The 25,205-nt window shown below is 45.4% G+C and overlaps 1 protein-coding gene across 2 annotated transcripts in view; it reads left to right on the forward strand.

Annotated features, from left to right (window-relative positions):
* Positions 1-25,205, forward strand: part of SLCO3A1 (solute carrier organic anion transporter family member 3A1) — a 319,450-nt gene that overhangs the window by 267,673 nt on the left and 26,572 nt on the right. For both annotated transcript variants that reach the window (XM_025392175.1, XM_025392174.1), the window contains exons 5-8: positions 3,268-3,432; positions 8,899-9,097; positions 11,196-11,334; positions 24,928-25,103. In XM_025392175.1, the coding sequence (XP_025247960.1) occupies positions 3,268-3,432; positions 8,899-9,097; positions 11,196-11,334; positions 24,928-25,103 (679 nt within the window). The remainder of the gene's footprint in view (positions 1-3,267; positions 3,433-8,898; positions 9,098-11,195; positions 11,335-24,927; positions 25,104-25,205) is intronic.

The following is a 25,205-nucleotide window of genomic DNA, read 5'->3' on the forward strand; positions in this document are numbered from 1 at the left end:
CTTGCTTAAGTATAAAAGTATTCCATTAACCGGAGTTGCCTTCGTTGAACAGTGCCTTCCTCATCGCCAAACAAATCATGGTGACTCTGAACAAGGACAGGGAGATACCAGGACCTAAATAGATAATGTGATCAAACTGAAATCATCATCAGTGTCATTTCTGAGCCAAAGAGCAAAGTTGCTAATCAGCAAATGCTGGAGGTATCAGCCCAGCAGCAGTTTTACTTGTGATCAAGCGTGGCTGTGGTGCTTTATTCTTCAGGAATCCTAGACTCTGAAGATTCTGCACCCTAACAAAAAAAAAAATGAAGGCCACAGTGAAAGCATGGCAGAGGATCATTTTCCTGGAATGTCCCCAACCTGCCTATTTGACATTGGCAATGTTTCCAGAATTTAGATATCTTTATTCGAAAAGAGCACTGTGATGCAGAAATGGCGTTATTACTTGCCAAAACATATAAACCGCCAGGACATTCAAATGTATTCATTACAAGGAGGCACTGTTATAACCTGATGTGATCCATACTGTTCTCACTACATTGTGAAACTTATTGTTCTGTGGCATGACCAATAGGTCTCTTGCCATGGGTACAGTACACCATCACAGCGTGCCACACACTATAGCAAATCAGCTTTCACTCATTAGTAGTGATTTATGAGGATAGAGTTTTAACATACAAGGGGCTTCTGTACATGAAGATAAATGCTTACCTCACTGTCCTCTGTTTAAGCCCAATGAATTCATCTATATTTGTTGAACAATCCACATATTTAAATAATTCACAGTCAGGATTCCTCTAAATATTTGTACCATAGTTTAAACATAATGTGGATTTAACACAGGAAAATTTCCCAACATTTACATATAGGTGTTATAAAGGTAAACACTTCTAAACATTTATTTGAAGTGATATTTCTAAAAATTCAGATGATGGTAAATGTTTTAAACCCTGTAAAAATAGACAAAACACACACATAAAGGCCAGTACACTTAAAATCAAGGAGGGTATAAGTGTATTAATACCATGGACTTAAAGTTGTTTTCTTATTATCTTTATTCTTATTCATACCCTTTTAAAAGTGTTATTTTTATTTGTGCATTGATTTAATCAGAGAGTTGCCTCCTAAGGTTTCAGGAATTTTACAAGGAACCACCACAGAACAGCCAAGGCCACCAGCTCTGGTTATCATCTAGTTATGACATAGAATTCGGTTGCTCAGGCTTTGCCAATTCCAAGCTTTTGGTCATCTGACTCAGTCCATTTGCATAACTAAGTTCTTTGTGTTATGTCAAAGAACCCTTAGATGCCTGTCTTCTATGTAGATTTTCATTCTTGAAACTTGATACCATTCCTAGAAATGATAAATTCTTAGTTTTGTATATCTGCCAGTTCTTGACTTATTGAGCTTGTCTGTTAACATTAAAAACTTATGCATCCCCTATTATTATTTTATTCTAATTAGTTGGGCCATTTAGAGGTTTCATCTCCTAGGAGATGAGATTGAGCCTGTATAATTAGCTCGCTTCTTTAGGACAGCTGGCTAATTCTTCACCTTGGAATGCAGTATGAGACTCCCTGCCCACCTGTTTATTTTGCATGCCACCACGGCACTGATCAGTTTTTCCTAGACGTGGTGTAGTACCTGCTTCCTCTGGGACTCTGTGTTTTATCTGTTCTGTTTGCATAGGTGGAAACAAGTAAACTGCATGTCAGATATTCCACACTTTATGATCGCAGCAGCACAGACTTCCCCTAACTAGTTTCTGGGATACCACCTCTATAATTTTTGCCTTATTTGCATTCCACCTGGACCATTATGCACCTAAGACTTCTCTTTAAATAACTTTAAATCTACTTACTTTTTGTAACCTAGCAGTGTCTTAAGCCGTAACAGCCATGAAACCACACATTAGATGTATCAGCTGTATTTCAGCTTTGTTGTAAGGACACATTAAATCATGGCACAAATATTGAAATGACAGGGTTGTCCTGGTGCCCCAAAGCTCTCTTGCACACTGCCAGAATACATCATACCATAATTTAGGAGACTTGGCTGAAGACCACATGCCAACGATTCTGATTGCTGGGAATATCCAAATAATGTGCTTGTTTCCAAAGGATTTTTAAAAAACGAATCTCCTATTTTAAAAGCACCAATATAAGGGGAAGTCTTAGTGGCGTACGAAACCACATGCTTTAAGAAAAATAAATAAAGAAAGAATGAAATACAAGACCTCAACAATTCCTACTTTCCGGCTCTGTCATTAAAGTGGTGCATGAACCTCAGAGCACTTTTGCCCATCATCAGCTCTCATAGAAGCCCTGAGCACCTGGACTGAGTGGGAGGCTGCTTCTAGGGTAGACCAGGTGATGAGAATAGACCCGCTAGGGAGAAGGGAACACATTCAGCAAAGATCTACAGGAAGGGCATTCTTGTACAGGGAAGACCCCCAAGGACAAAGACCTGGGTGGGATGGACCTGGGTGCAAGCGAGAAATAGCAAGAGCCACTGGGGCTTGACTGGAGGGTGGGAAGAGGAAGGGCTAGGGGGTGTGATCAGATCACTGAGAGGCAGACCTCAGGCCATGGCACAGCATATGGATTTTGACCATTCCAGGGTTTTGAGAAGGAAACTGATTTGAGCTGATCTCACTGACTGCTACCCAGGGAATGATTATATTGGATCAAGAGTGAAAACTAAGACCCCAGTTGGGTAGCTCTGGTGGTCTTCAAGTGAGAGCTGATGAAAACTTTTGCCAGAGAGGTAGCCATGAAGATGGCAAGAAGGGGTTTGATTAGGCATGTACACATTTTGGAAACCACAAGAGTTTCATATCTTTCTTGAAACTGTTAAGTATATTTTCTTAACACACGTATATATATAGATCCATCAACAGGTATATTGACATATACTTAAATATATTGATATTTATAATTTATTTTATACACACACACACCTTCTGAGATTGCTTTAAAAAATTTTTAGTGTGTCTAGTGAGCTGTAAGAAAAGTCCTGGTATAGTCTCTCCTGTTTTAGTAGATAGTAATTGGCATCATGTCAGTGTATGCTTTGAAGGCAGAGATTTCACAATCATGGATGACTTATGGGGTGTAGATTTTGGTCTGAGCAACTGGGTGCCTCTGGATGCCGTTTGCTGAAATGGACAAGAGCAGGCCAAGAAGGGGCCTCAGGAGCAGGAGGCTATAAGATGGGAGCACAGGGTGTGACCTTGACCCTGAATGTCGGCCTTCTCTCTCCCTGCAGTGATCCCAAAGGTCACTAAGCACCTGCTCTCAAACCCTGTGTTCACCTGCATCATCCTGGCCGCCTGCATGGAGATTGCAGTGGTGGCTGGCTTTGCTGCCTTCTTGGGGAAGTACCTGGAGCAGCAGTTCAACCTCACCACTTCTTCTGCCAACCAGCTGCTTGGTGAGTGTGTCTTCAGGCCCCCTGAGAGGGTCAGGGAGGGTGTCCTGTGTTTACAGCACTAAGAATTTACTGAGCCCTGCTGAACCCCACTCTGCTCTGGGCCTACAGCAACAAGATATATGTGGCCTCTGTGCACAAGGAATTTAAAGTGTATTCTCAGAGCAAGATTTGCCTGCCTGGAGCAATTGCTAAAAGCACATGATAATAAAGAGTGAAAATATAAAATGTACATTTGAGAGGCCAGTAAGTTGATGGATGGGTGTGAAATGGGAAATTTGGGGAAGATATGATGAAGAAGGATAAATCTGGAAAGGTTAGCAGGTTTTAGCCACATAAAAAAAGAATATTCTTGGCAGCATGAAACCCATAGTTAACACATGCAGAGCTTGGAAGCCATACACTCCCCTACTCTTCCCTGTGCCCACAGCAAACATAACTAATGGATCATGACACTCCTTCTCCCCAAGGTCAGGCATGGCTTTACAGTTCTTTAAATCGTAGCCTACAGGTTTCTACTGCCAATTGTTCGGAGTTGACATAGTAAAGAAAAACAATTTGCACTCATGAGAAGCAGTGTTGCTTAGGCAGGGTAAGGAATGTGGTCCTGCAGCATGTCTTAGTTTCCTTTTTGTTTTGTGACAGTATATCATCCTTTACTTCAAGTGACAGGAAGCTGCATTTGTTGAGTTAATCAGCGGAGATGTTGATCAGTAGTGGACACAACAGCAACAGAGACATAGCAGTTAAACGAGAGGGAAGAATCAACAACGGCTCTCAGGTTTCTGGCTTGGAGAGCTTGGGGTACCAGTTGTAAAGACTGGAAATAATGAAGAAGAATCAGATCTGTGCAAAGTTTCTAGTTCAGACCTGAAGCTGTTGAGTGTGAGATGCCCATAGCATATCTAAGTGATGTCCAATATTTAGCTGGGGGCTCAAGAGGGGTCTCTGGGATGATAATCTGTGTTATAAGTAGTAGTGGAGATTCAGTTGCCTCAGTAAATAGATGGTAGTTGAGGACACTGGAGTGGAATTTACATAGGAAAAAATGTGTAGAGTTAGAAAAAGATAGGTGAAACCCCAACCTGAAGAAATAGGGGAGTCTGCAGAGAAATTTAAGCAACGGCATCCAAAAGAAATGCAGAGAATGTGGATCATGGAAGTCAAGGGTGAGATGATTCCAAGAAGAAAGCAGCCATCTGCAATGTGAGCAGTCAAGCAAGGTGAGGGCCCAAATGTCCCAGTTGGCTTTAATGATGAGGATGGCTTGCAGCCTGTATCAGGGCTGTGTTCCTGAAGTGGCAGTGGTGGCACCTGTTCTGTGGTGTGGAGAGCAGCCCGTGAGAGGGAAGGAGTAGACAGTGAGCACGGGACTTAGCCAGGGGAGAAAGGAGAGAGGACATGGCCTGTGGCATGTGTTGGAGTTGAGGGAGGGAGTGGTGACTATGTGGTTGCCGGGACAGGAAAGACTTGAGCAGGTTTCTCAGTGGAGGGAAAGGAGCCCACAGCTGGGGATTTGCAGGAGAGAGAGTGAATATTCTTACTTTATGTGACTGATTAAAACCTGCTAACCTTTCAAGATTTATCCTTCTTCATCAGAGAAGACTTTGCACGGAACTCCCTTTACAGAGGAGTTCACCTGTTCTGCTGAAAGAGCAGAGGGAGGGACATGTGATGGAAACTACTGAGAGTGTGGTGATACGGCCAGGCATGGGGGCAGCTACAGCTCCACAGACTTCATCTTCTCTGTAAAATAGGAGTCAGATTGTCTGCTGAGAGGAAAGGGAAGGTGATGTTTTCTGATCTTCCCCTTTAAAATCTCCTGTCATGTCACAAGATGGCCAAGAAACAAACACAAAGGTGCTAACCATCATGAGTCATCAGAGAAATGTACATTGGAAACACAGTGAGATGCTGCTAAACATCCACCAGACTGATAGCACCAAGTATTGGGGAGGATGTGGAGCCACTGGAACTCTCATACTCGGCCAGTGGGAATGCAAATTGGTGCCACCACTTTGGAAAACTCTGGCTGTGCCTAACAAAGCTAACCATATGTCTATGCCGTGACCTATCAGTTCCATTTCTGGTCATCTGTCCAACAGAAATAAGTGTTTGTGTTCACTCATTTACATAGCATGTGTAATAATGTCCAGAGCTGTTTTATGCATAATAGACCCAAACTTGAAACAACCCAAATGTCCATAAACAGTAAAATGGATAAATTATAGAATATTCTATGGCAAACTATTACACAGAATGAGAAAGAAAGAACTTTGATACATGCCTCAATGTGGTTGAATCTCACAGAGTTGAAAGACATGAGACTCAAAAGAGCACATATTTAGATGAATTAAAAAGAGGAATAGTTAATTGAGGTGATAGGGGCCAGAATAGTGGTTACCCTTGGGGGAAGCTAACTGGGAGGCGCACCAGGGAGCCTCCTGAGCTGCTAGAAATGTTCTAAGGTTAATCTAAGCTGTAGTTACAGGGGTGTGTACAGATGCAAAAGTTCATCAGGCTGTTCCCTTAAGCTCTGTGTATTTCACAGGACATAACATATCTCAGTTTAAAAGTAGGGCTGGCATGGTGGCTCATGCCTGTAATCCCAACACTTTGGGAGGCTGAGGCGGGTGGATCACCTGAGGTCAAGAGTTCAAGACCAGCCTGACCAACATGGTGAAAACCTGTCTCTACTAAAAATACAAAAATTAGCTAGGCGTGGTGGCACACGCCTGTAATCCCAGCTACTCGGGAGGCTGAGGCAGTAGAATCGCTTGAACCTGGGAAGTGGAAGTTGCAGTGAGCTGAGATCGCGCCGTTGCACTCCAGCCTGGGGAACAAGAGCGAGACTTCGTCTTGAAAAATTAAATAAATAAAAAAATAAAATAAAATGTAAAACCCTATCACAACAATATGGCCAGATTACCACCCAGGGTACCACAAGTCTTATGTTTTTCTTTTACACAAATAACCCTCTACCACCCACCACTTGGTAAATTTTACCTCCAAGAGGTATTGGCAAAACGCAGTCAGCCTTTAATATCTGCCTGACAGAGACAGGGCAAAATATACCTCTTTATAATTAAAGTTGTAACTTCTTTGTTATCCCTGGGATCTCTCAGGTTTAGCCCTTCGGCGCCTGAAGAGTTTATCTCTCACCTGCTGACTCCTCTGCTGCTTTTTCTTCCATTTTGATTACATTTGCACAGTTGCTTCAACTTTGGGCCGTGTTCTGTTTCAGAACAGATGCCTTCGTCTTCTATCGACAAACAAATCAATAGTCTTCAGGGCAGAAGGTCAAACAAACAATTCTGCCTTATTGCACCTTTTTGTCTCCCAGTGATTTCTGTCTGTTAGTGTGCTTGGCAGGAGGCACCTTCTCCTGCACTGGGCAGTCCAGGCAAGCAGCACGGGTGCCCTCTGTGTGTGCCATGCCCTTGGCGACAGTACAGTCAGTGTGGACTCTGGAGGCTGGCTGCAAGAGGGACTGGCAGTGGGCAGTTAGAGAAGGCAGACTTGGGAGATGAGGCCCAGGCAGTCATTCCAGAGCATCAGCACTGGTCCCCCTTCACCCCCTGCGAAGTCATCAGCAAATGGGGCAGAGCTCAGAGAAGAGTAACACAGGTGATTAAAGAGCTAGTGGTGTTGATTTGTGAGTGAAGATAAAAAGGACTCAATCTGCATAGGTTAACGTAATGAGAATGGAATTTCAGGGAAGTTCTGATCACTTCCTCGAGTGTTAAGGACAGCACACACATCAGGGAGGGAGGGGGCTTGGAGAAAAGGTGTGAAAGCCTGTGATTGCCATGGTTACCATCCTTGACAGGTGACACCCCCACTGTCTCTGCTAGGAAATGAAACAAAACACAGGCCTGCTTTCTGGGTGTGGGCATGTTGTCACTGATGTCCATTCACACAGATCCAATCTGTTCCTTAGCTCATTCATTCTGAAAATAATACTTGGATGCCCACTCCGTGCTGGGTACCATGCTAGACACAGAGAATCTAGGCTGGACTGAACAAGACAAAAAGGGTTTTTGTCCACAGGAAGGCTGTATCCTAGCAGAGAGAGAGAGAGAGCAAGAAACAAGAAACCCAAAAATAAGTGAGGCTGCTTCAGGAAGCTGGGAGAGCCACAAAAACAGTATGGAATCTCAGGGTGGGGGTGCATGGATCTCTACAGAGTGGCCTGGGAAACCTGTCTGAAGAGGGTAGGGGCCAGCTAAGTAAACACATTGAGCACGTGTCCCAGGAGAGGGAACTGCACGTGCAAAGCCTGGGGAACTGGAACTGTTTGGCCTGCCCCAGGGAGAGAAAGGAGGGACAGTGGCATGGTTGGGGTGGGCAGTGTGGCACGGGACAAGGATAAAGATGCACCCAGGAGCTGGCTCATGAGATCGCTTCTATACCAAGGGAAGAAAACCAAGCACAGATATTCCAAGAGCAGTAGATGATAGAGAGATATTATATGTCATTTTAAGTATGACTTGTGCTATTTTCTTGCAGAGCTATACCCCCCTGATTATATTTTCTCACCCCAATATTAAAATTAATTTGCATTCCCTTAGCACATACCAGCTAGTTAATGTAGTCAATTGACCTAGAGGTCTGTTGATTGTCAAGAAGGCAACCTAGACTGGAAAACTGGCCATGCGTAATCTACATGGTAGATAAATGACACGTGGCAATTGAAAGCTGAGTTTTAGATGAAATGAATCAGAATAGAGCAAAACCAACCCAGGAGCTTGGAACCCTTTGGTCCTTCTAAAATTCCATGGTTCTCTGCGAATCAGAAATAACAGGTTTATGGTCCTGCTGCCTTGCAGATAGCCCTGTGCAGAAGAGAGAGAAAGGAAAAAAATATATATGCCATTTAGTCACCAAGAGCTACAAAACATATTGATTGATGCCACTACCTGAGGGGTGGCAGAGCTGGTTCAGACTCTCTCTATGGCCTGGTGAATTCCGTGACCTTTAGGTTAAACAGCCTACGTATTTTCTGTGAAACCCTCCCTTCTTGCCTTATTAAGAAGACGGGGAGAGAATCCCTAAATGATCTCCGGTCCCCTTCCCACATCTCAAAAATGCACACAGAGCACATCACTGCTCCATGATATCTACTGTCCCGAAGGCATGTCTGTGTTCCCAGTCTGTCTGACTCCGTCTCTTGGTAGTCCCCTCTTAAGCTTGTGTTTCTCCTGAGGGTGCCCCACTTAGCAGGACAGGTGCATGCACTTAGACTCATGAAACAGAGTTGCTTTATGTCTGTCTCTCCCAGTTCTCCATGAGCTCCCTGGGGGAATAAATCAGGCCCTTCCTAAAGACTTCAGGGTCCCATGGAAGCAGTGACACTGCAGTGGGGTCACTGGGCATTCACGGGACTCAGCCTCAGGCCTTCCACCCTCCCATCTGTGGACTGGCCCCACCTTCCCTGTTCACAGCCCTGCCCCTCTGTCTTCCTTCCAGGGATGACTGCAATCCCGTGTGCTTGTCTGGGTATCTTCCTGGGCGGTCTTTTGGTGAAGAAGCTCAGCCTGTCTGCCCTGGGGGCCATTCGGATGGCCATGCTCGTCAACCTGGTCTCCACCGCTTGCTATGTCTCCTTCCTCTTCCTGGGCTGTGACACTGGCCCTGTGGCTGGGGTTACTGTTCCCTATGGAAACAAGTGAGTACTGGCAGTGTCTGCCGCCCTCCCGCCTGCTCAGGGACCCTAGCACTCTCCCTCCACAGTAGGTTGAGGGAGCCAGCTTTGTTCCTAGTGACCCGAGGAGAGGCATCAATGCTGCCTTTGCATCTTACTCTCCACGTTGGAGAATCAGTAGAACCCTCTGGGCTGAGAGAGCAGACCTTTCCACTCAAAGGCGGGGAAGCCCTGGGGGAGAAGAGAAACCATTTCCTCCCTAGCACACTCACATCACGATTTTTGGCATTTGACTTTAGGAAAACTGTGAAGATAGAAAATAAAAATTTTAGTTCAAAATTCAGCTCAAAATAGAAGAAAGAATTGATTTCAACAATCCCTTAAACTATCAGAAGCTGTCATTAGGCTCACATGGCAATTATAGGAGCTGGCCCATGGCAGGTATTTTTAAGTGTAGCGGGGGAAAGGGAGAGAAAAAGGGAGGTGGAGGGAAGAGAGGGAGGAAGATAAGGAAGTTAGTTCCCATGGGACCACTTTTCTTTCTTCCTAGTTTTTATCCCAAGACTTGGGACTAGAGTCCAGTGAGAATTGCCCTTAGAGGGAATTATGGGGAGTCTTCAGCTATCCAGTGTCAATAGCTGTCCCCTTTTCCACACGGGACTGAGGCTGCCTTGGAAATCCAGCCTGGAGCATCGAGGCTGCAGCATGGCTGGCCTTCAGGTTACCAGTTTCTCTCTCCAGAGCCAGACTCTTCTTCCAAGCAGGCCACCCAGGCTGCTCCTACACTTGTGCCAGAAGATGCAGTGGAGCCAGGGCTTCTCTGCCACCCACAAGAGTGAGCAGGCAGAGTGGGAGAGCAGAGCACAGGCAGCTTTCTGTATGTCTGTGCACAATCCAGGCACCGTATGCCTCTCCTTCCCCTTTACACCACCACGGGATTGCCCCTTCCAATCCCCACCCCAGCCTGGCCCTCACTTCCTGTTCAGATATAGCTTCTTCCTGTTTGCACATGCTATGCATAACAGCTGTCTCAAGTAGCAGATTGCTCGACTCCCAAGTAGTAAAGTGTAGTGGTTAGGAGCACAAGGTCTCACTATAATGATGTTATTCTTCCATAAAAAAATAAAACAGTGTATATCCTACAGTCAGATGGCCTTGGTTCCAATGCCTCCTCTACCATTTATGAGTTCTGTACTTTTGGACAAGTCACTTAACCTGGCTGTGCCTCAGTTTCTTCTCTAAAGCCCATGGGGTTAAAATGAGAATAAATGAAATAATCCATGCAGTACTTTGAATAGTGCATGACACATAAATTGCCAGGTGTCGCCATCATCATCTTTATCATGAAGTGCTCTGAACCTTAGGAGACAGAGCTGAAAATAATCAGACTAAAGAAGAAACATTTCCTGTCTTCCAGAGCTAATACACTCACTCTACCCTTTTGCTCTTTTTTCAATTTGCTTGCTCTAGATAACTGTGCCTTTAATGATGCAAAGGAAAAATTAAAACATCTTAGTGTTATTTTTCTCAGGACATTGAATCAATTAGACAATAATGATAGAAGCCAGTCTGGTTGTAGCAGTGTAGCAAGTAAGCATCATGAGGCTTCCTAACTGCAGGGGAGGAATAAAGCAGAGACAAGAACCAGCTCAAAGAGGGAAGGAGTTAAATCCTCAGCGTTGCAGGCATAGGTGTTTGTTCAGGACGGGGGTAAGCCGAGGCCATAGCAATCAGGAGAGGCGTCATGGAGCAGGTGGCCCTGAGCAGAGTCCCAACTGCCGCCAGCCCAGAGGACACATCAATACCAGTGATCAAAAGCATCTTCCTCCTCACTTCATGAGAGGGGCTGGAGTGGACTCAGCTCCCATCCAGCCCACCACCTAAGCTGGCGTCATTGGCCAGGGCGCAACCCACATAGTTCTCAGCAGTGGCCCTGGGCTGCTCCTTGCTGGACAGGGAGGGTTAAGGTTGGAAAAGGAAAAGGGAAGGGAGAACCAGGTAACAATCCCATAAGCAGGGTACCATGCGACTCATCACAGCAGAGGCGAAAGGCTGTCACTGGGGTCATCTGATTCCAAATTGACCTGTTTCTAATGGCTTCCGTGTTTCCTTTCTTTTCCAGCACAGCACCTGGCTCAGCCCTGGACCCCTACTCACCCTGCAATAATAACTGTGAATGCCAAACTGATTCCTTCACTCCAGTGTGTGGGGCAGATGGCATCACCTACCTGTCTGCCTGCTTCGCTGGCTGCAACAGCACGGTAATGGGATGGGGCAGGGGATGGGGTAGGGGATTCAGGCAGCCAAAGTGGCTTAAAACCCAAGTTTTTGCACAGGTAGTTCCCCTTCCCTATGACTTTTTCCGAGCTGTTGCCCGCTGTAGTGGAAGATGTTCCATCAGCAGGATGAGAGGACTGATTCAAGTCTTCTTGCTAAATCAAGTGGGTTTGTAGGAAGTTTCATTGTACAACTGGAAGTAAAAATTCAAAGGAAGCTGTATGTTTGGAACCAAAGGAAAATATGGTGGTTCAACGTGCTTGCAGAGTGTCAATGGAATAGGATGTCTGCATGGGTAGCGAGCTCCCCATCACCAGAAGTATGTCAAGAGAGGCTTAAAAACCATTTATCAGGAAAGACTTCTTCCAGACCTGAAACACTCTGACACTAATTCAGCCTCTTTCCTACCCAGTTCACTTTGCCATTTTCCTCCTGACTAAATGCCTCCCACCTCTTTCCATGTTCCTGACACATTTCTGGGAGGGAGGTGTAGTGCTTTTTCCTGCTTAGCATGGATTTTACAACTGGCTGTCAGCCCACAGCTTTCCATGGTCTCTCCCTGAAAACCTGATGCTAAGTGACGGGTCATCCAGTGGTGCTGATCCCACCTTCCAGGAGTCCTTGGCACCTGCCCTGCTGCACCCACACCACCACTGCCCTGTGCAGGCCCTCCCCATCTCTTGCTTGGACCTGTGCAGTAGTTCCTACCTGGCCTCCCAGGATGGCCCCTTATGTCCTGCGTTTTGTTCAACACTGCAGTCAGAAGGGTTTCTGTAACATAGCAAATGACCCTCTCATGCTACTCTGTCAACTAGAAGATCAGTTCTAGGTGCCACGTGTCTTCAGCTCTATCTCCTTTCAGTTTGTGGTGTTCAGCTTCCCCCATACAGCCTGTCTTTTCATACACCTCCCTCCAGTTGGACAGGTCCTACTCACCAGTCAATAGCCTCCTCCAATATCCCCTCCTCTGAAACCATCCCTTCCCTCTTTTATCTTTGGCGTTCTTCTCTCTGAAGTCCTTTGGTACCTCTTTCTCCTAAAGACACTGTTCTCATTTTATTACGGTGATTTGCTAGAAGTGTCTGTCGTCTGCTCTGGTCTTTGGATTTCTTAAGCAAGGGCCAGCACCCAGAAGCACTCCATGAATGTCTGTGCAAGGCATAGTGGGAAGGAAAATATGAACCCCCAGTGGCAGCTTTCAAGGGACTTAGAGTTGAGATCATTAGCTGCTGCTTCTCCCTACATCTTATATCTTTCAGGAGTAGCAGTTTCTCTGAAAGAAGAAAAATGGATCATTTATTTTCATTTTCAAAGATTTCATTTTCCCTTGTGTTTAACATTTAGATCCCTGGCCAGTTATTAACATTTTCTCTGGAGAAAATAAATCACCATGGGGGGATGGGTGGGAGAAACTGATTTTTTAAAATTAGATGATAAAGCAATTTCTTTATGTGAGTGGAAATAAATTTTAAAAGAAGGGATGGGCCTTGAGAATGGTTCAAATAAAAATACAAGCCATTATTTTTCATGACAACAATTTCATTAACATTTTAATATTCAGAAAGTTACATTATAAATCAGTCTCGGTTATTGTCCTGTTGTAAGAATTAAATTGACTCAATATAGTCCAGTGTCCTGAGACCAAACGAGTCTCTATTCCAGGGAATGCACTGACCAAAAAAATGATCTTAAAAATTGCATTTCCCCTGATCTTGCATGTACAGGAGTCTTATTGAATAAGAGCCTTACCAGGTCCATCTATGGCTACATCCCGCTGCTGAAACAGCAAAGCTGGAGAACGCAGTTATCAGACTGCAAGCTCCTCTGCTTACCTCTGGACCTACTGTTTATTCCCCCAGACACCTGCCTTTTATTCACGTTACTCAAGGCCTCACATTGTCTGCTGGGGTGTAGGTGAGGCAAGGAGGGTATTCCCATGCAGTTGCAATGCAGAGATGGAGAAACCACCAGGCCCCAGAACTGGGATGGGGCATACTAATGCCTTCCCTGCAGAGGCAGACCTCTAGATGCCCTGGCTTCCAACAAGTGGATGAGGGATTTGGAGGCCCAGAGCAATGCTTATCCTGGAAAGGGGCCCTTGTGACAGTCTAGCCTTAAAAACAACCACAGCCATAAAACTTGCAGCAGCAGCAGCAAGGTTTGTCAAGAGCCTATTAAGGTCCAGGTAATGGGGCCTTCCGTGTGTCACTCGTGGCCCATGGCAGCTTGGCCCAGAGTCAGAGAAATCTCAGGCCAACATCCATAAATGAGTGAAAAGCAATTTAAATCCTTTAAATCTCTGCTGCAGCATTTTGAGAAAATGCCAAATGGTGGCTATATTCCTGGTACATGTACTCCCTCCCTCCCCCACTTTTTTCTCCACTCTTCTTGTCTCCAAGCTCAGGAGAAAAAAAAAAAAAAAAATCTCTTTGACAAGCTAAAACCTTTTACCTCCTTCTCCTTTTCACAGTGGCCCCCTGGAATTCTCCACCTTCCCCAATGTGAATTCAGCCATTCTTCCTGGTTTCATCAATTCTTCCACCCATGGCCTCAACCCTGTGTATTTTTCTCATTGATCCTCCCAGCAACCTTGGGAAATAGATGTTCTTTTTATTTCCTGAATACCGATGAGGTTAGTCATTTGGCCAAGGCCATGCAGTAGGAAGTGGGGGATCCGACTTTTGAATGTAGGATCTGTCCAATGTCAAGTACACATGGACACCAAGAAAGGAAAAATAGTGTCTTCCTCTGCACCTCCCCTAAGATGTCCACCTTTTTTCTACCTCTTCAAACATGGACTTCTCGTTTGAGACATTTATTTGGCCTTTACTCTCTGGCCCTGGCTGCCTCTCCAGCCTCAACCTCCCTATTCCTCCCACCTTTTTTTTTTTTTTCTTTTCAAGACTGGGTCTCGCTCTATCACCAGGCTGGAGTGCAGTGGCACAACCTCGGCTCACTACAACCTCTGCCTCCCGGGTTCAAGTGATTCTCCCGCCTCAGCCTCCCAAGTAGCTGGGATTATAGGCACATACCACCACACCGGGCTAATTTTTTACATTTTTGTTGGAGACAGGGTTTTTCACCATATTGGCCAGGCTGGTCTTGAACTCCTGACCTCAAGTGATCCACCTGTCTCAGCTTCCCAAAGGGAATTACAGGCCCTCTCACCCTTAAAGAGCCACTTGGTAAGTGGAACTTCTTGGAGTTCTCGCTGCCCCTGGGCCCTTGCACATGCTGTTTCTCTTATCTGCAGTAGTCTCTCCCTTCGAAGCTGTCTTATCTGTCAGGGCTGTCTCTCCTTCCCCACTGCTGAGAAGCCTTCTCCACCTCATTGCTTCCTCCAGGGCTGTGTTAGTGCCCTTCCTGCAAACCACTATTGCCTCTGCTCGTGCCTAGCAAGGCTCTCACCTCACCTGTTCTAATGGCTCATTTATCATTAAGCTGCAGGTATAGGGGCTCTGTTGTGGACCCTTGCATTCTCACCGTCAGCCATGGCTCTGGATAAAGGGCCCAGGCTTTCTCAACACCCAGCTGGTGGCCCCTTACTGACCTCCGAGAGCCCCAGGGATCCAGGGGTAATACCACTCTCTTGTTTAGCAGTTGGCAGGTGGGTAGGTCAGAAGGTGCCAGTTTCAATACTAAAAACCTGATCCTTGCTCACCACTTACCACTTTATGGTTTCCATCAAGACGTGAAAATTCCCCGTAACTCAATTAGATGTAAATAAGTCACTGATCAAATAATTCTGATTATAGGGAAATCTGATTAGTGTTAGCAGTTTCCTGATAGTAAGCTTTTCTTCCTGCTCTGGATTGGATTTTTTTTTTTTTTTCTTATATCTCCTTGAGTGATAGCAGTGGAAGTTTCCAGGCCTGCATTTAATGTACAACTTCTAATTCTTCTCACTGCATATGACCAGGAAGGGTGACCAAAAAAAATTGTGAGTTAATTCTGTAAGTTTCCTTTGGCGTGAATGTATTGTCCAGATTGTTTCTGTACCTTTCACTTTCAGAAGTCATTATTCCAACAGAAGCATGTTAGTATGCTGCGGACTGATTGCTGGAAGTTGTATCCTTTTGATGTACTGAATAATTGACTAGGAAAAAAAAAACTTCCATCAGCCACCACTAGAATGTTGAAAGTCAGTATGAGTCCAGCACTGCAGTTTGTAGGGTACTAATGATAGATGACTAATTTATCCCCCCTATTCCAGGCAACAAATATTTATTGAGCACCTGCTTCAGCGAAATGCCAAGTAGGTTCTGTGGCAGGGAGGAGGACAGCTCCATTATGGACGCAGGCAGGCAGCTCATGGTTCAGTGTGATAGGTCTCGATATAGGCTGCACATTAGGATCACGTGGGAGCTTTTAAAACATAAGGCCTGAGCCCCACTCTCAGCCCCACACCTTTCACCTTTCCGTGATCTCCCCACCGTGTCCTATGTTAGATAGCTGGAGCAGAGTGATTCTGATTCTCTTATTTTGGAGTAAGACCCATGTATCAGTATTTTTTAAAGCTCCTCAAGTGTTTTTGATATGTAACCAGGATGGAGAACCGCTGTTCTAATACAGGGCCTCTCAGTCACGGCACGATTGACATTTTGGGCCAGATAATGGATTGTCATGAGGCGCTGTCCTATGCACTGTGTGTTTAGCAGCATCCCTGGGCTCTCCCCACCAGATGCCACCCCTGCCCTCCCCACCACAAGTTCCGACAACTGTAAATGTCTCCAGACATTGCCAAATGTCCCTTGGGGGATATCATTGTCCCCAATTAAGAACCACTGCTGTCATAGAAGGGATGAGGCATGTTCTATAAATTGTATCTTTCTTGAAAAAGGTCAGCATCTAAGCTGACACTGAGTATTCATCCTTCAGTCTTTTTCTTCTCACCATGACCATATTTGCCCACTATAAAAACCAACTGGAGAGTTAGATGTGCCATATAGCAGGGGTCCCCCACCTCTAGTACCAGTACCAGTACTAGAGAACGGAGCTCATGTTTACTATAAAATGAGATGTCGTATTATTAATAGAGTTATGTCCAAGGGAGCACCCAAAGCAACACCTAACCTTACCTTACAATACAGTTAAGTGAAAAGAACACATTGTAAAATAATATATAGATAATAATCCCTTTTGATAAAGAAATATCTAAATATATGCATATCTTTGCATAAAAATATTGCAAGAACATATAGCCAGCTATTCATAGATGGATACTTCAGGTTAGGGGCTGAAAAAGTAAATTTTGCTTATTTCAAAATTATCTAAAATGATTATCACTTTTCCAATGAGGAACAGATTTTTTTAAATTTAAAAAATCCAACATTAAAGGTTAGGTGGTTAGGTTCCAAAAGAGGGAAGCAGCTATGTAGACAAATCAGTGAACTTGCAATGTCAGGCCTGCTGGGTAGAAATTGACTGTGGGTGGGGCAGGGGTGGGAGGAGGGAGTGGGCATGTTCCCCACTGGGGGATGGGGGAATGAGACCCCCATTTCTGAAAAGATTAAAAAAAAAAAAAAAAAAAACTAGCCGGGCAGGTGGCTCACTTGAGCCCAGGAGTTGGAGGGGGAGGCGTGGCAGGGCCAGGCGTTCATCATGAAGGGTAGTGGGTGTTTGGTAGCCAGGCATGGAAGGACATTCCAGCAGGAAGAGTGCACAGGCTGAGGTGTGACAGTTTGGACCTCATGGTGCAGGCAGGTTTGGAGTTGGAAGAGAGAAAGCTGGAGGGAGAAAGAGGGGCCCCTAGTTCCTTCAGAGTTGTAGTCACACCTTTCACCTTTCCGTGATCTCCCCACCGTGTCCTATGTTAGATAGCTGGAGCAGAGTGAGCCTTTCTGCTCACCAAAGAACAACCCCCTTTCTCCCCTCAGCAGGAGAGAATTAAGATCTAACAGGACGTGCTCAGGCTCACATGCCACAGGTTACCGGGGTGCAAGGTGGGAGGAGGTCTTGCTTTCATCTCAGAATTTTTCTCCCTGGCCTTTATTCTTCAGCCAGTGACCCCACAAGGGAAGAAGAGATCATATTTCTTCTTGCAGTTTGTCAGTGTCCCCTTTGCCTTGAGCTTGTAGGTTGCCATTAGCACCCTTTGTGATGAGATCTGAGGGTTATGCCTGGAAATACCAGCTTTGGTTGAACCAATGAAGTGAAGAGAGTCTAAGCTGCAAAAAGACAGTAATAAATGACAGGAGAATGTCTGAGGAACGTGAGTGAATCATGAGAAAATCCATTTAGTGTCTGGGACACAGAGAAGTATGTTGCCATTCCAAGGAAAACACCCCACTTTATTGTGGTGGTGTCCCACGTTCTTTGCTATCTCAGCTATTAGGATATCAGGTGCAAAAGATCAAAGATCTCACAGGCAAAAGCAGGAAGAGTGCGTGGCCTGTGGTGGTACTCCCTGGTAAACTCCCTTTATGAATATTTCTAGAGACAGTCAGAGCCAGGCATGGTGGCATGCCTCTGTAATCCCAGCTACTCAGGAGCTGAGGAGGGGAGGAGCACTTGAGGCCCCAAACTTGAGACCAGCTTGGGCAACATAGTGAGACCCCCATCTCTGAAAAGATTTAAAAAAAAAAAAAAATTAGTCGGGCAGGTGGCTCACTTGAGCCCAGGAGTTTGAGGCTGCAGTAAGCTGTGATCATGCCACTGCACTGCAAACTAAGACCTCATCTCTAAAAAAGGAAAAAGAAAAGAAATTTTCATGTCTCTCTGGTAACTGCTTTCAAGGAGGAAAAGTAAAAACAGTATTCAGGGGTGATCCTCTACCTTTCAAGTTTCCACAGAAGGCTCTTCATACAAATATCCCTATACCATCCTCTTAGAAAAATAATCTTTCCACCTAGAACTTTGCTTCCTTTGTACAATTAATAGGAATCGATCATCAGGATTGATTGTGGGGTGGGGGGAGAACAAGCAGAAAACAACTTTATTTGCCAGTATTTTGAAACACTGCTGAGGAGTATCTTGTTCTTGTAATACCGGCTGTCAAAATGGCATGCTGACCGCTTCCTTCATCAATAGAAAACAAATCCAAGATTCCAGAGAGTCATTTTTCTATTTTTGTGGTCTCTAGCTTTATTGTAATTATTTATTCTCATCATTGTATGTGAATAGAAACATTTCTCAGTTGAAATTAATGACTGAAGGTGGAACAGAAATACAATTTTCAGTGATGTGCTATTCTCCTTTCATTGATTTATTTTATAACATTTTCAGTTTTTAATAAATACATTTATATGATTCAAAAATCAAAAAGTATAAAAAGGAGGACGTGAGGGACTCTCCCTTTCACCTCTGTCCCCTATTTACTTCTTCCTCGACCTGCCAAATAGACGATTGCTGTCCCTGGTTTCTTGTACATCCTCCTGGATTTTTTTAGTGCACATAAAAGGCCCTATTTTGGACCTCACTATTTTGTTTGGCTTTTTCAGTTAGTAGTTTACCTGGGAGTTATTTCTAAATTAGTACATAAGGGATTTTCTTCTACCTTTTTATGCCTATACAATCCTCCATCGCGTGGACCTAGTAGTCTGTTTTTAACCAGTCTCTTATCAATGAGCATCCAGACTGCTGCAAAACTTGGGCTCTGACAAACCACATTGTGACTCATATTGTATATATGTCCTTTTGTGCCTGGGCAGGTCTGTCTGTTGGATATGTTCTCGTAGAATGGACGAGCCGGTTCCCCCTGTCCTCCAGGTCAACAAACTTGTCAGGTCTGTTCTGGGAGCTCAGTGGCCACCTTATTATTAACATGAAGTGTCATGGTACATTTTATTGACAGTAAAGCTAGATCCCACCACCCCCCAAGTTCGGATTCCAAGCAGAGAATTCACCTCTCCCAGAGAATGGCAAACCAGGAAGATACTGCTTTGCCTTTGAAATGGGGATGGAAAATGGGGGCATTTGCCAATTCTGCAATCATAAACTAATCTGAAGTCTGGTATACTTTCTTACTAGTTAATTGTCTTAGGGACAGCCAGAGAAAGCATTAGGGGTCATATCACTTCATTCAGATCATGGTAGTCTACAGGTCAATTCCAAGATCCACCTGCTTTTTGAATTGGCCAAATAGAACTATGCTATTGGGGTTTGGGGTGAGAATTAGGATACCAATCTTTATCATCCCCTTAGATTAGACTGCTCTCTCATATCTAGCTTTTCTCTAGATTTTCAAACTTCTTAGAGCTCAAAGCATTTGCAGGTCTAGGACTTCCCATGTAGGTGCCCAGTTACTGCCAGCTGAAGGGGTATCCCCTACTTCCCCTTTTCCCTTCGGATCAAAGTTGAAAACCCCATTGGTGGAAATCATCTCTCTGCACTCTGGGAAAGGTGAAACTACGTAAGTCCTCATCTGCAATTTCTCCTACCACACTCCGACATCTCAGTAGAAGATTACTCCTTAACGGCCTCACGACCTTATGCACCCAGCTCCCTTAGCATAATGTTGAACAAATCTGGGCTCTTATGTCACATGAGCCCCAATAAAGGAACTTCCTACCCCTTGCCGTCTGACCACAACCTCAGCATTTTCCCTTGGATCCCCTGCTGGAGAGGTTGCAGGGCTGCCCCAGCCTGCTCCCCATGTCTGGGACCACCCAGCCCATCCTGGTGGATTGACTCATCACATGGAAAAGGAAACCCATCCAAGTCCTTGCTCAGAGCACTCTGGCATCTCCTCCCCAGCCTCTTTCACAGCTCTCTATGAATAAATTAAATCTGAATAATACATTCAGATTTGCCTAGAACCTTTAGGAGAGATCCATCCATTTCCAGCTTTTCCTCTTGGATACCAACAAACAGACATTTTCATTGGTCTTGTGCCAGTCTCTGGCTTTTCTTCTGTCATTAACCCTAAATCATCCCATTTCTGTCCATTCAGCCTGGGGCTATCTTAGCCCCTTTTGGCTGCTATATCAAAACACTTTAAACTGCATGGCTTATAAACAACAAATTTCTCGCAGCTGTGGAGGCTGGGAAGTCCAAGACTAAAGTGCTTATGGATCTGATGTCTGATGAAGGCCTGCTTCCTGTTCATAGATGGCACCCTCTAGCTGTGTCTTCACGTCGTGGGAGGGGCAAGGCAGTTCTCTGGGGCCTCTTCTGTAAGGACACTAATCCCATTCATGAGTGTTCCACCCTCATGACCTAATCACCTCCTGAAGACCCCCCACCTTGTAATAGCATCACATTGGTGATTATTTTTCAACATATGGATTCTTGGGTCAAGGGACACCAAACATTCAAACCACGCACTGCTACCCTTTGTTTCGGCTGCAAATCCTATGGCAGCTTAACCCTGCTGTCTGCTCACCTCATTAACATGAACATAGACATCATGGACACATTTAGCTCACCCGGATGGGGCTGTGCAGGCACCGTGCCAGCTGTAGCCTGAGATAAAGATGTCTCATTGTATCCCATTCCATTAGTGCCATGATCACAGGATCCATTTCAGGAGGGATTTTCTACTTTTTAGGGCAGAGAGAGGCCAGTTTCCTCTTTATGGTAAATATAATATAATTGAGCCATAGCCTAGGTATGGGCAAAAATAAGACCAAGATGCAGGCAGCAATTGCAGATGACTTGTTAAACCAAAGAAAGCTCACCAATCACATGGCACATTCAGAGGGTTCTGGCCTCACTCAACTCCACTGCCCATATCACATTCCTGAGAGACTGCGTGCTACAAGTGCATAGCCTCTCAGGAACACTCAGGAATGTGATGTGGGGGTACTGGAATTGAGGGATTCCTGGGGTACTTAGCCAAACAAGACCATAGCCACCCACAAGGGGCCCATTTTTCATTTATGCCTAACTACTCTTTGAGTCCATATGGTTCTAAAAACTTCACTCCCAAATCTTTTTCCTCACAGACCACTGCAGTAACCAAAGAAGGATGGTTGCAAGTGGTTTGAACTAGGGCAGGGTTTGAGACAGATTTAGGACATGGCAAAATGAACAGAACTTAGGTGTTCACTCAGTCAACATATATAAATAAATTAAATATATAAATGTGTGTGTGTGTGTGTGTGTGTGTGTGTGTGTGTGTGTGTATAAAATCCGTGTTGTGAGCCAAGCCCTGTCCTGGATGGCTGGGGTAAATTAGGAAATACAGCCACAGTGGTCTCTGTCTTCATTAGCTTTAGTGTCAGGGGGAAGATGAATTTGATGTAGGTATGTGAATGGGGGATTCAGAATTACTTCCTGGTTTCTATTAAGTTGGTGCAAAATTGCCGTTTTTGCCATTACTTTTACAGTCAATAGGGTGCTGTTACTAAGGTAAGAGGTGGAAGGAAAGGAGTTTGGAGCTCGGGTTGGGGCTGCGTAACCATCAGGAAAACAGTGTTTTGAAGTAAGAGGAAGAAGCAAAGCAACATTTCCTCACTAGATGCCCCTGGCACAGGTGGGTGAGTCAGAGCTCAGGGGAACATCCCAGGAAGCTGTGCTGCATGGCTGCTCAGGAGATCTGATGGGCACTCTGGGATGTGGGGAGCCACATGGCCTGCTGCAGCCAGGTCACTGGAGGTGGACATGGCGCCTCCACTGGTCAGCAGAGTAGGCAGAAAAGAAGGCGGTGCAAAGTGGGGAGTGCTGGGACAGACCAGCACGTTCTGGGGATGTCTGTGTGTCCATCCTCATGCCTGACCTTGTGGCCTTCTGGGAGCAATGGCCTCAGCTTTACTTTATAGAGGAGGAATACATAATTTTCTCTTTACCCTTCACAGTTCCCAGTTGGGACAGACCCCTGTAACCTAAGACAGATTAACAGGAGGAAAACAAAGGTTTAGAAACACGTATACATGATGTAGACACAGGAGATAGCCAGAGAAATGAGTGAATCTCAAAGAGGTGGCTTTGACTTCAGACTTGAATACCATGGTCCAGTGAAACAGAGAAAGAAGGGTGTGGGGAAGGCCAGTTATGAGGAGATGCCCAGAAACAGCACTTTAAACAAGAGTAACATTTGTTATGCAAACTTAAGTCAGTGTCTTCTAGATTGATGATAGTCTGTAGGGATTCAGTCATTCCTCTCTCTGGTACAGAGAGGAACCACCCTTACAAATGGAGATTTCCTTTGTAAATGTAAATTTAATTTTCCTTACACAACGGTAACTTCTGTTGTCAGAGGTGCTTCCTGTGTCTGTGGTTTCTCAAAATAATCAGCTCAAAATATTCTTTATGTAAAAGAGGCATATTGCAAGGTGGCATATGCTAGTCTCCTACAACTCCTGCCTTCTGAGTCCCAGGTTTCCCTCCTGTCCAGCCCCCATCCTTTCAGGAAAGGGAATTTGGGGGAGATAGTTCCCAGCCTTAGGTGGGACAGTAGTGCTACGCTGAAAGCATAGAATCCACCACAGGCACTCGTTCCTGGAGGCAGTTTTGATGCCTCACCATGCTCATGAGTCTTAGGAAGGGATATAGCAAGTCGATCTGGGAAGGATCCAGGCTAAAGATTAAATTTGGAAAGGCTATGATCCAATGCAGAGATGGTAAAATGAAGGAAGGAGAGCTGGGGAAAGAGTACAGATGAAGAAAGGAAGAGAGTCCAGACCAGGTGGGAAAGGGGAGAAGGTACCAGCAACAAAGATGGAAAGTGAGTGATCAGAGGGGTCCAGGGAAACAGGGACAGTGGAGCCTTGAAGCCAAACAAGGGAATGATGAGTAGTCAGCAAGGGGCCTGTGCTCCTGAGAGCTCCGGGAAGAGAGAAATGCATGGTGGGCCTGGGATATGGAGCCTACTGAAGAAGTTAGCATCACCGGATTCGTGTGTGTGGAAACAGAAGCCAGTCGGAGTGAGCCGAGAGCGTGGGAGAAGAGGAATGCAGGTGGTGAGCTAAATAGCTAGAAAAGTTTGGCTGTGATGCTGGGGAGGAGTGGGCAGTTTCCTCTCCTGGGGAGAGGAGGAGTGGCATTTTCAGTGAAAGTTGGGGAGAAGTCTTGCTTCCTAATAAAAATGAGGAAGGTTCATGCTCATGTGCGTTCTAAAGCTGTATGCTTACTTTCATCTACGTCTCAGCTCTGTGCTAGGAAAAGATGCTTGGGAAAGAATGCAAAAGACATAGGTCTTGTCCCAAAGGGTTCCTGTCTCCTCTAGGAGGCATGTAAAGGTCTCTGCAGTAGGGGTGGAGTGACCCTTGAAAAGGGCCCTGTGGGACTTGGAAGGAGGCTGGGATGTGCCCAGTGAGGTTCTGAGAAGAGAGGCAGTATCTGAGCTGGGTTTTGAAAAAGAGCTAAAAAGTCTCTAGGCAGAGGTACATGAAAAGGGACAGAGGGGCGGGGCCTCAGGATCTTCTGGGAATTACAATAAATGCCCCTAGGTACACTAATTGAGCCACTTTCACAAAGGCGCCTGCTCTGGGCAGACACTGAGGGGAAGGGTGGAGCCCCAGCATACGCCTGCCCCCATCATTCCTTCCCCATGGATAAAAGCCCCTGTTGGGGGCACAGCTATACAGACTGGCCCTGTTGGGTTTGGGGCACATGAACACTTTCAGACACCCCTGAAATCATCCCATATAGCTTAATGGGATCAGAAAACCCATATCTCTATATTCTGTGGGCAGAGGGGGAGGACCAGAGGAGGAGAACTGTAAAAGCCAGAGGGGATTTGTTTGACCCTCAGGAGGATTTACCTGGGCATGTGCTCTGAAAGCCAAGCAGTTCTGGAAAGAAAAACAATGAATCATTTATGATTGTTTTCACTTTGTATTCATTAAAGGCCTCTGCACTATTATTATGGAACCTTAATTGGCTTGGCACTGGGCACTGCCTCTCCCAGTCCCTGCTCCTCCCTTTGCCATCAGAAATTCCTGGAGCGAGCGGGAGAGAGGACCCTGCCTGGAACAGGCAGCTGGGCTAGAATCCACCCGGAAGATCAAATGAAATGCAGTCGCTTTTCTTTCTTCTCTCTGATCATATATTAATAAATGTGTCTCGTTGGGTTTTAACTCTGCTCCCCACGAGCTGCTCCAAGCTTCTGCATCTCTTAGCCCCCTTTGCTTCCTCAGCCTCCAGAGAACTTTCCATCAGTTGTCCCTCACCTGGCCTTGCAGACGCAGTGACTTCACGCGTAACAGCGTGCAGCCTTTGTTCCAAGTGCCATGTTGGGCACTCAACCAGCAACAATATGCGGGTTACCTGATTTACTTCTTTTAATACACTTCAGTGTAATTATAACTGCATAAAAGAGAGGACAAATTGGTAAGTAATTACAATGTTAATTACAATGTTAATTTGGCAATGTTTTATCATATTGTGGAAGCGCCATTTCCTCTCTAATTGTATTGGGGGGACACAGTTATCTATGGTTCAGCTTACTGAGGGATTCTTGAAAGTGGAAATGAAACACACAAGAGACAGAGAAATCAGCTCTCCTCCCTGTAAATATTCCTTTATTTGCGTGTGTTTTGCAGTGTCCTTAAAAAAGCTAACTCGCTTATTCAGGCCTAATTAATGGAATGCCACAGAATGCGTAATTAGGCTGTGACAGCTTCAGCTGATGGATGGATTTGCCTTTGGAAACTGGAGATACCCCCAGATAAAAGGGCTGAACGCTTCCCTTTCAGAATCTCACGGGCTGTGCGTGCCTCACCACCGTCCCTGCTGAGAATGCGACCGTGGTTCCTGGAAAATGCCCTAGTCCTGGGTGCCAAGAGGCCTTCCTCACCTTCCTCTGTGTGATGTGTATCTGCAGCCTGATCGGTGCCATGGCACAGACACCCTCAGTCATCATCCTCATCAGGTAAGCCATCGGCACAGCCCCACCTCTCCTCCTTTCCACCTAGTGTTCATCTGCAGGCCTCCCAGGGACCGGAGCTTCAGACAACATAGGAATCTCTCGAGC

Source organism: Theropithecus gelada, chromosome 7b (genome assembly GCF_003255815.1).
Source record: "Theropithecus gelada isolate Dixy chromosome 7b, Tgel_1.0, whole genome shotgun sequence".
NCBI classification, from domain to species: Eukaryota; Metazoa; Chordata; class Mammalia; order Primates; family Cercopithecidae; genus Theropithecus; species Theropithecus gelada.